The sequence below is a fragment of the Meleagris gallopavo genome, chromosome 27, assembly GCF_905368555.1.
Source record: "Meleagris gallopavo chromosome 27, MGAL_WU_HG_1.1, whole genome shotgun sequence".
Classification (NCBI taxonomy): domain Eukaryota; kingdom Metazoa; phylum Chordata; class Aves; order Galliformes; family Phasianidae; genus Meleagris; species Meleagris gallopavo.
This window is the reverse complement of record NC_139430.1, coordinates 664,378-675,232: the sequence shown is the minus strand read 5'-3', so window position 1 is coordinate 675,232 and position 10,855 is coordinate 664,378. Positions and strand designations below refer to the sequence as shown.

The following is a 10,855-nucleotide window of genomic DNA, read 5'->3' as shown; positions in this document are numbered from 1 at the left end:
GCTCTCTGCCGGCCTTCCCCCGCCTTAAGGCGAACCGGCGGCCGGGGGAGGGCGGCTCGGGGCCCGGCCCCGCCGTATGGTTGTTTATTTGCCACTTTCTCCTCCCCCTGCCCTTCCTCCTCCGCCCTAAGTCCGCCCTCCCGGCGCAGGCCTGGCGGCGTGCGGGCCGCGCCTCTGCGCTGAAGGGAAGGAGGAGGAAAAAGGGGGAAAAAAGAGGAAAAACGGCGGCGGCGGCGGCAGGGACAGTGAGGTGAGGGGCGGGGAGGACCGGGGGCCGCGGATGGCAAAGTGGGCGGTTCTGTGTGCTGGGAGGGATCCCGGCAGGTGCCGGGGGTTCAAACGGTGATGTGAAATATCGGCGGATTCAATTAATGACAGCAGAGTAATTAGAGCTGATGGAATGGTTCGCGTTGGGGGGAGCTGCGGGCATCGCTCCGCCCTTCAGCATTGAGCTCCAAACCGCAGGGCGTTGCGGGGGTCTGGATCCAAACTCATGGAACGTGGAGGTTCCATCCGCGCTCCTCCCCACACGGAACCGTCTGCCGTTCGGGGCCCGCTGCTAAAGATGCGTCTGCATTTCTGAACATCCCTGCCTGCTGCGGGCCGCTCCCGTGCGGCACTGCTGGATTTTGGGGGAAAAGTGGGCGCTGCGCTCCCAACCCACGTCCAGCTCCTCTGGAGGCGTTGTGAAGCCGGGAGGCTCCTCGGCTTCTTTTATCCACGCTTGGAGAACCCTTCCGCCCCCCAAGCTGTGCCCGCGGTGGGCCGGGGGAGATCCTTGCGTGGCTGCTGGCTGCGCCCCTTCCCCACTCTGGGGGAGCAGCCGGCAAATCTTGGGCGCTGCTCTGTGCAGGAAATCCTAAAAGATTTAGAAATCCTGAAGGATTTCCTGTTTGAAAGCCGGCCTAACCAGCGGGTCCGGTCTGGGGCTTCCTGCTGGCGCCTGTTTGCAGCGGCCTTCCCCCTACAGAGCAGCTTTGGAAAAGTACCCATGAGAGGAACTCGAGCTGTAGAGCCCACAACCAGGTGAGGCAGCGCTGCAGGCTTTCAGACCTGTTTGTCCTGCTGCTGCCCTGAGCTTCCTGCAGGGCCGTCCCAGCTGGGGCTGCACTGTGAGGTCAATGGGGAGTCCAGGCATTGCATTTCCCAGCAGGGAGATTTGTTCCTCTGCAGCACCAGCAGCGCACGTTTATTCTTTCGTCACCTCCCCACCGTGACTGCAGGATGCTGTGGTGGTGTTTGTGTGCAGAAAGGAGCGGGGCGGCAGCACAGGACGACTTCATGGCCTCCACCCAGCAGAGCACTTCAACACATGCTTCGCTTTGGGCACCACACTCCTTTGAGACCACTCTGCTGCTGTTTGGGGTGTGTTTAAGTGCTTCCCTGGCTCCAGGCCCGAATTCCTCTTTGTTTTCGTGCTGTGGGATGAGCACATTCACAGGGTTGTTTTTCTGCTTCCTACCTCTGAAGCGCAGCAGTGTAACGCTGGGCTGCAGTTCCCATCCCAGCAGTGAGGAATACTGAGCTTTACCTTTGCAGCTCTGAGCTTTCAGCTTGCTTTTGGGCACTGCGAACCCATTTGCTTCCCTTGTGGGTCTTCCTTTCCAAGAGCGCTGCACTCCTTGGGCTCCTGGGGGAGCAAAGAGGACGATCTCATTATCAAGCTGCCAGGTCCTGGCGTGTTTATTGCCATAACACCCATGGAAGGCAGGATCTGACTGCACTGCCTCGGTCCAAACCCGGCGAAGCCGCCCTCTCCCCGCAGAGCTGTTTCCAGTGCTGCAGCTGGTTTGATTTAAAGCTGCCAGGACCCTCTGAACCTGTAGAGCCCTTCAGCCCAAGGATGGGTTTGCGGGGTCGGCACCTTTGTGGCCACTGCTGGGGGGGGAAGGGCTGCTGTCAGAGCTGAGCGGTGCCAGGAGGGTGAGCCGGGGACAGGCTGACGTGGGAGGATGACTCAGAGCCACGCTGAGGGAAGGGCTGTGGGCTGCAGCGTCCTGCTGTCTGCTCACCCCATTTTGGAAGTGAACTGGGCTGAGCTGTGACAGCGCAGGGATGTGGCGGGGAGCAGCTGCTCGCCATCATCTCGGAAAGGAACCCCTTCTGGCAGCGGAGCTCCTGCTTGTCAGAGCTCACACCCGAGCGTTTGGGTTTCCGTGTGTTTTGGAGGATTTTGCCTCATCTTTGGATGCGTTTTGATTTCGGGATCCCTGGTGGGCGGGGGAGGCACGGAGCCAGCGCCGAAGCGGTGCAGCGCTCTCCAAAGCCTTCTTTCCTTGGAAGTTTCCCATTCAGCCCCACCTGGAGTGGGAGCAGACGTGCACAGGTGGTGCAATGTGGGGGTCCCCACTGCTGCTGTGGGGGGCAGCAGGGCCATGAGGAAGCCCTGAGCGCTTCCGCTGCGCGCTGCATCCCCACGGAGCTCACTGCAAGGACGCTCAGCCTTCCCTCTTCACCATTCATTCACTTTCTCTGTGCTCCAGCAGCACGGCCTGCACCATCCCCGCGTGGGGCAGACTGCACACCTGGATGGCACAACCCTCATAGGGTGAAGCAGGAGACGCACACCGACGTGATGCTGCCAGTGCTCAGTTTATTTGTTTAATAGAAGTCACCATATATGATCTGGTTACCCCCCGTCAGTCCCCACGTCCCTTCCGTGTTGCACAAGAGTGTGACTAAGCACAGGGGTTGTGCAGATGCAGCCACAATAGGCCCCTCATCATCGGGCCAACATTCCCTTATGCGCCAACACCTCGTAGTTTCTCCACATCTCCCCCTTTTTGTTATTATTTAAATGGGCCATAGGAATCTGGGGTCCCAAACAGTGGGATTCCTTTTTCCATGAAGAGCACAGAAGTACTGCACGTAATCATGCCTCGTACGCACTGTGAGCAACAAGGAATCCAAATGAGAAGACAAAAACACAATTAACAGCACAGTACCGTATTTAACCAGGTCCTGCAGCCATCCATCCACACCCAAGCTTCCAGGGAATTCCATGCCATGCCACAGATCAAAAAGTAGATCAAAAGGGGGTAACGCGTGTCCCCCGTGATACTCTGTGCCTGTTGGTGTGGATCGACATGGCAGGATACTGCGTCCAGTGCCATCCTGGGCTGTTGGACCAAAAAAAACAAAATCATAATGTCAGCCAAATACTTTAATCTCCCTAGCTCCACTTTGGCACTTGAGATGTTGGCCCATGTCATTCCATGCCTTTCCCCATAATATAACAATTCACTGGAAGGGACAGTTCAAGCTGATGTGTATTATTTTCTAGCTTGCCACTAGCAGCTTGATGGCTTCTTGTGCTTCTTCTGGTGGTGCGCAAGGCTCGCTTATTGTTTTAGCATCCCTCAATAAAGTAAGAATGGTTCTAACATTATTAATGCCAATGCTATTCTGAATCCTCTGCAGATCCCCTTCCAATTTCAAGACATGCTGTACTGTTTTAGCCCTGCACCTTTTGTGGTTGAACCATCTCCCCATTTGCTTTATAGCCCAGGTACAAGAAAGCTTCCCTCCACCGTGCCTTTTCTGGAGCTGTTATTAAACCCCTGGGCGCAAAAAGGGTTGTAACTCTTCTGCCGTTCCCTCCTCAATTATCTGTTCTGATGCAATCATGATTGGAAGCATGGGCCAGGTGCCGGTCTGCTGGATTGTGGGGACATGGCTTTTTAAAATGCCCAGGCTGTCCACAAGTACAGAAGGCAGTTCAACACGAGGGCACCACATCATAGCTTTTAAAACATGGCGAACGCAGCAGCTTGTGCTCTAGCTTTAACTTCCTCCGTGGTCAGCACCAGAATTCTCAGACAAGCCTCAATAATGGCAGTAAGGGAAGCATCTCGACCCAAAGAAGCTATAATCTGCTGACGCTGGGAATTTGCATCAGTCACCACTAAATCCTTTAGAACTGCACCTTTGGCTTCGGCTGTCAAATTTCGCGATGCATCAATCGCTTCCTTCAGGCGATCAACGAATTGCATAAAGGATTCTCCATCTTTTGCCTGATGTCGACGCACAGCGGCCGCGGGGCCCCTGAAGGCTGCTAGTGCCAAATCCTGTGCCTGCTGAATCACTGCTGGTGGCATCAAAGCTGGAGCCAGACCCCGACCTACCAGCATATCCCTATCAGCCACTACGGGGCTCCCATCCCGTAACTCAGATCCTGTAATAGAGCTGCGTCTGCCTTTTCGGCCCGCGGTCCTAAGTGAACAGGCAGTAGGTGGCAATAGCAGCTCCATTACCTGACAAATACCCCGCGGTACCAAAACCTGACCTTTAAAAAAAGCTGCAGCCATCTGTATTACCAGCTTACTGTCCATTCCATATTGCAGTACCGCTCTTTGCAGCCCACTGAGAGTTTTCCAATCAAAAGGAGTCCACTGTACCTGACTCTGTGGCTTCACCGTTACTGGTAGGGCAGTAAAAGACTTTGGCAACATCACTCCTTCTATAAGAGCATCCTTGATTACCCCTTTCCATCTCTGTCCCGGATCAAAGCCATCCAGGTCAGGTGGAAATAAATCCGGCTCCTGCTCCGGATCAAAGGACTCTTGTTTTCCCTCCTCAACCACCAATGGCTGACCTGGTAAACTTTCCTAAATCCTTTCCCTCAGCCTTCAAATTCTCCCCTATTGCACCCTTTCCTTTCTGAAGCCCTTCACCTTTTCCTTCCTTCTTTTCTGCTTCCAAAAAATGTATTAGCAAGCGTTCAGCTTCCTCCCCCTCCAATTCTTTGTCCAATGTCGCGCAGCCACTTCCGACATCCCACCACCCCTCGCACATTGCACCGCCCGCCGAAGCTGCAGTCTCTCGAAGGCCCATCTTTCCTTCAGCTGACCCTCCTTGCTCTGCAGACACACCACCCTCCCTTTGCCGCTCTTCCCCCGCACCACAACACCCAACACCGATAAGCTGCTCTTCCAAACTGCTCAACCCAGGCAGCGCGGCTTCGCACGCGGCTCCATATTGCTGCTGAATGGTCTTGGAGTCCTTTTTAGGATCGAGACCCTGCATCTTCGACAACAAGTCCTTTTGTTCCCGCAGCAAGGCGCGCAGTTCACGAAACGTAGCTGATTCCTCATCCAACAAACAGGTGGGAGACGGAGGCAACGGAGGAAGGATGTGGGAGGAGGACAAATCGACATCCATCCTATCCTCTGCTGGATGCACGGCCGCTGCATCTGGAGGCTCAGGGAGCACTAGGAGGGGACAAGAGACTCCTGTGACCCATAGAACCAGCAAGGCAGGCCAGCAGGGCTTCGCTGACGTCAGAGCTCCGTGCAATGCCTCTTTGATAGCAGCGTCACCCTTAACATCATCAACTCTGGGTGCCAATGACCGCGCCTCCTTATTGTCAGCGGACTCCAAAAGCTCGCGTCTGATATTCGTCCACTGTCTCACATCAAACAGGTCACCAGGCTCCCAAAGGCCACCCTTGTGCTGGGCAAAACGAAGCAGCAAGACCAGCTCCAGCTGCCGGACAGGATGCCCGATTTGTGTGGAAGGAGAGCAAACGTCGTACAGCTGCCCTCTGCGGAGCGGCTGCCGTTTAACCCACGCTGCCCGAGAGTCACTGCATGCAAAACTTGTCCACCACTGCCGTGCCAGGCTTACCTGCCTGCCGCACGTCTCCGAGTCACGTCGAGGCACCACACCTGGATGGCACAGCCCTCGTAGGGTGAAGCGGGAGACGCACACCGTCGTGATGCTGCCGGCGCTCGGTTTATTGCGCGGATCACTTGCTTTGTGTTCCCTTCTCGCGTGTGTGGTGCAATGATTGGTCCTAAGTGCAATGAGTTACGCACTGATTGGTTTAATAGAAGTCACCATATATGATCTGGTTACCCCCCGTCGGTCCCCGCGTCCCTTCCGTGTTGCACAAGAGTGTGACTAAGCACAGGGGTTGTGCAGATGCAGCCACAATAGGCCCCTCATCATCGGGCCCACATTCCCTTATGCGCCAACAGCTCGTAGTTTCTCCACAGCAGGCAACGCCTGTTTGCTCTGCATGTATCCACTGCAGCCCTCCCTGCAGCCCCTCCAGGTTGGAAACAACAGCGCTGCCAAGGCGCCCAACTCAGCGCTGGGCAGGGGAGGGGGAAGGAGAAGGATTAAGGCGTAATGGGATCTGCTGGTGACTCAGCCCAGGTGTGAGCCTCAGCAGAGCCGTCGGCCCCGTGGGGAGAGGCAACAGCGGGGAAAATGGGGACGGATGGGGGGAAAATGGGGATGGATGGGGGGAAAATGGGGATGGATGGGGGTGGGGGCGGCCGGAGCTGAGACCCAGCGCAGCTCGGGGCTGTGGGTCTGGGTAACGCTGCACCGCGGGGCTCAGGGACGCAGCAGAGCTGCGCCGTTGGTGACGCTGCTTCATCCAACTTGTTTCCTTTTTGGTCTCTGTGCAGGAGAGGCTGTGGGAGGAACAGCAGCATGGGCAGAGCTGCAGGTGGAGAGATCCGAACTGCGCCAGCGCCGCGACGGAGCAGCCCTGTTCTGTTTGTGTGACTCCAGGCTTCGGCTGTGGTGATCATCCGACGGGGACGGCGGCGGATAAACGCCTTCAAGGACACCTTTGTCCGCTGTTCCGTGGCTCTGGGCCGGGCTGACAGCAGAACAAGGGTGTGGGTGGAACGCTTCAGCCCTCAGCTCGGCTCTGGCAGCTCTGGCAGCCCTCGCTCCTTGCTGCTGGGGGGCACGGAGAGCACAGCCTGCTGTGCTGGCTTTCTTGGAGCTGCCAGCAGCTGGAATGTGGATGCACACGCAGAGGCAGAGCTGGGAGAGCACTGCCTGTCACCCACAGTGAGCAGCTGAGCGGAGCAGGAGGAGGCTTTGAGGACATCCCAGTGCCCAGCACTGCCCTCCAGCAGCGCCTGCGGGCCGAGCATCCCCTGGAGGGGCCTTTTAGATCTGCTGTGCAGTTTGGTGTCTCAGATCGGCGCTCCTTCGGATTGTTTCCGTTACTTTGAAGCGACAGGCAGTGCCTGGTGAGGGAGTTGGGCTCCTACATGTGTTTTTTTGTGGAGTATCCGGACTTTGCATCCTAAGGAAGTGGAGGTTGGGATTGCAGCAGGGCAGAACTGAGTGCTCTGTTGGGGAGCATCCATCCCATCAGAGGATCCCCAGGACCACACAGCACTGCTGTCGGATGCTCTGAGGTGCCGGGATGGAGCTGCAGTCTGAGCTGGGGGCGATGCTCAGCACTCCGGGGGACGATGCCCAGTGCCCAGAGAGCAGCCCTGAGCCCTGCCAGCTGCCGCAGGACACGGGGGGGTCTGAAGAAGGGGGGGATGTTCCATCTGCCAGCCCGGCACTGCAGGAGGAGGTGCCCCATCCCAGCACCACCGAGGATCCCGCTGAGCACCAGGAGAGCAGAAGCCGAGGTGCCCAGGAGGAGCTGCCCACCCCCAGGGAGGGCGATGCATCCCCCCAGGCAGCAGCTGAGCCCCCCAGCGCCCGCTCCCCCAGCCGTGAGCCTGAGCCTGACTTCTACTGTGTGAAGTGGATCACGTGGAAGGGAGAACGGACGCCCATCATCACCCAGAGTGAGAACGGGCCCTGCCCGCTGCTGGCCATCATGAACATCCTCTTCTTGCAGTGGAAGGTGAGCAGCGGGGGGGGCCATGAGGTCGGTCACATTCGCTCCACAGAACCCCAGTAGGGACATCTTGGGGGGGGCAGCTGGGGGCTGCGAGGTAACACGGTGAGAAGGAAAAGGAGAGCGAAGGCATCTCAGCCTGCTGCCTCGTCCAGCTTGGTCTGTGCTGCCGAGCTGGGGGGCTTACGGCATTGGGGGGCTCTTCTGACCGTCCCCCCCCTCAATCCAATGTGCTTCCAGGTGAAGCTGCCCCCGCAGAAGGAGGTGGTGACATCGGATGAGCTGATGGCACATCTGGGTGAGTGGGAGTGGGGGGAGCAGTGCTGTCACTGTGGGTTCCTGGGCTGGGTGTGAGGCTGTGGTTCCCATCTGCCCCCCATTGGCCCATTGCAGTGCTGCCCATGGGGTCTGTCCTCCCGCCACCTCCCTGTGCACAGCTTCCGAGGGATGTTCCCGATATTCCCTCTGGGCGCAGAGGAGGAGGGGGACGTGGGGCCCAGACCCTTTCTTTTGGGGGGGTTGGTTGGGGAGAGGAGGAACAGACAGGGGAGGGATTCCCAACGTGGGGCTGAGCTGCGCTGGGCTCCGTGCGCCACTGGGAGCCCCGGAGTGACCGTTCTGCACCGCATCCAAGGGGACTGCATCCTGTCCATCAAACCCCAGGAAAAGTCGGAGGGGCTGCAGCTGAACTTCCAGCAGGTGGGCAGTGAGGTGGGACGGGAGCCGCCCACCCATTTCACTTCTATGCACGGCGTGAGGACAGCAGGGTGCCTCACATCTCCCAGCCCTGAGCACAGCCATTGCACAGCGCTGGGCGGTGGGCTCCTCCTGAACGGGACCTGGTGCTGCTCACCCCCCAGAACGTCAATGACACCATGATGGTGCTGCCCAAGCTCTCCACGGGTCTGGATGTGAACGTTCGCTTCACGGGCGTCTCCGACTTCGAGTACACCCCGGAGTGCATCGTCTTCGACCTCCTCAACGTCCCGCTGTACCACGGCTGGCTGGTGGACCCGCAGGTGGGTGCCGGGGCTGGGGTCTCTCTGGGGGCACTGCTGGCCCCGAGGGACGCCGCAGTGGGGCTGAGCTCCCCTTCTTTTGGGGGGGTTGGTTGGGGAGAGGAGGAACAGGCAGGGGAGGGATTCCAACGTGGGGCTGAGCTCCCTGGGTTGGGGCAGGACGTGGCAGCCGCCCCCCCTCGCTGTGATTTCTCCCATCCTCACCATTTCCTACACGTCCCTCCCGTTTCAGAGCCCCGAGGTGGTGCGAGCCGTGGGCAAACTGAGCTACAACCAGCTGGTGGAGAAGATCATCACCTGCAAACACTCCGGCGACCCCAACCTGGTGACTGAAGGTGGGAGCCGTGCTGGGGGGCTCAGCGCCGCCCTGGCCCCGCTCTCACGTCCCCCCCACCCCCAGGGCTGATTGCTGAGCAGTTCCTGGAGTCCACGGCCTCCCAGCTCACGTACCACGGGCTGTGCGAGCTGACGGCCGCCGTGAAGGAGGAGGAGCTGAGCGTCTTCTTCCGCAACAACCACTTCAGCACTATGATAAAGCACAAGGTGTGGTGTGAGCCACTGCTGATCCCTGCCCTGCTGCCCTGCAGGGGAGTCCCTGGGCAGCACAGCCTGGGCGCAGCCCTCCAGAGCTGAACACAGGTGGAGGGTGACTTTAAATGGGGATGGGACCAAGGATGGGGGTTTAAGCTGAAAGAGGAGAGGTTGGGAAGGTGGTTGGAGGGAATTCCTCGCTCGTGGGGACTGCGTGGGTGCCCCCATGGATGGGGCAGCACAGCCCGAGTTGCTGGGGGGCAGCCAGCATGCAGAAAGGGAGGGGGCTGTGAGTCCCCCCCACGGTTCTGAGTCTCTCTGTCCCCCTCCCCTGTCCCCAGGGCCACCTGTACTTGCTGGTGACGGACCAGGGCTTCCTGCAGGAGGAGCGCGTGGTGTGGGAGAGCCTTCACAACGTGGATGGTGACAGCTGCTTCTGTGACACGCAGTTCCACCTCAGCCATGCCCTGGGCAAAGAGGCAGCCGCACCAGAGCAGAGCCAGCTGGACCAGGTGAGGGGTCACAAGGGGGTGGGAGCCCCCCAGCGGGATGGGTGCCCCCAGCACTGTGCCCACCCCTCTCTGTCCTTCCCTCCGTGCCCAGGACTACATGATGGCCCTATCCCTGCAGCAGCAGCAGGGCCAGGACCCCTCGGTGCTCAGCGACCTGGAGCTGGCACGGCAGCTGCAGCAGGAGGAGTACCAGCAGCAGCAGCAGCAGCGGCCCCCCCCGGTCCCCCCGCAGGTATCAGGGTCCCCTCTTTGTGCTCCTCTGCTCCGTCCTCCCCCCGTCCCCATCCCTGCTGTCTGTCTGTAGGGCCGAGCACAGCAGGGCGGCCGCCCGACGCCGGAGCGGAGACAGCGGCACAAACAGAATTCGGACTGCACCCTCCTGTAGCCGACCCCCCCGGGCCCCCCCCATCCTGCAGGGACCCTCTGCAGATCCTGGGGACGACGTGGTGCGAGATGTGGAGGTGGGGGGGCCCTCCTTGCACACTGCTGGGACCCGTCCCCGTTTTTCCAGTGGCCTTAACATGGGGGTGAGGAACCCGTGGGAGCAGGGTTCCCCCCCAACCCCCCTGCTATGGACCCTCAGGAGTGGGGGGGCCGCGTGAGGTGGAGATGTGTGCCCCCTCCCACAGCGTTGCCTTAGCCAATAAAGGACTTTGCCCATTGCAGTCGGTGCTGTTGGGGATGGAGGGGTGGTGTGGGGTGTGGGGTCAGCTATAGGGGCTGGAGGGAGGGATGGGGTTGGTGAGGGCTGTGTTGGGGTCGGGGGGACGGTGGGGGGAGCACAGGAGTGGCTAAAGGGGGGTAGGAGCCCTGGGGCTGTCTGTACGGACAGAGGAGGGGGTGGGGGGGACATGGGGGATGCAGGGGTGGCTGTAGGGGCTGTTTGGAGGGGGGGGGGTTGGGGGGTGCAGAGGTGTCCAAAGAGCTGCGGGGGGAGGAGCGGGGTGTCTACAGGGATGTATAGAAGGAGTGCGGGGGGGCCCTGGGGACCATAGGGGCTGCGAGAGGGGGCACGTGGGTGGCTGTAGGGACGTGGGGTCACGGGGGGGCCGAGGGGCTGCGTGGGGTGGGCAGGGCGCCCATAGCGGCAGTGCGGGGAGTGGTGGCGGGGAAGGCAGGGGCCGCGCCCCCATCCCACCCCCCCCCCCCGTTAAGGACGTCCATAGGGCGTGCGCTCCCGGGGCCAC

The 10,855-nt window shown here is 59.9% G+C and overlaps 1 protein-coding gene across 1 annotated transcript; it reads left to right on the top strand.

Annotated features, from left to right (window-relative positions):
* Positions 1–104: 104 nt before the first annotated feature.
* MINDY1 (MINDY lysine 48 deubiquitinase 1) lies at positions 105–10,333 on the top strand. Its single transcript, XM_085210105.1, has 10 exons — positions 105–250; positions 6,417–7,612; positions 7,847–7,904; positions 8,241–8,305; positions 8,467–8,625; positions 8,858–8,960; positions 9,026–9,168; positions 9,498–9,668; positions 9,760–9,900; positions 9,973–10,333. Exons 2-10 carry the CDS (start codon positions 7,175–7,177, stop codon positions 10,051–10,053), a joined length of 1,359 nt encoding a protein of 452 aa, XP_085066231.1. The 5' UTR covers positions 105–250; positions 6,417–7,174; the 3' UTR covers positions 10,054–10,333.
* The last annotated feature ends 522 nt before the right edge of the window (positions 10,334–10,855 follow it).

Bases quoted from the DNA above. Each gene is read 5' to 3' on its own strand.
- MINDY1 (XM_085210105.1), top strand. From the start codon at position 7,175: ATGGAGCTGCAGTCTGAGCTGGGGGCGATGCTCAGCACTCCGGGGGAC. The intron at 8,626-8,857 runs GTGGGTGCCGGG...CTCCCGTTTCAG, and splicing joins GCTGGCTGGTGGACCCGCAG to AGCCCCGAGGTGGTGCGAGC. The intron at 8,961-9,025 runs GTGGGAGCCGTG...CCCCACCCCCAG, and splicing joins CCCCAACCTGGTGACTGAAG to GGCTGATTGCTGAGCAGTTC.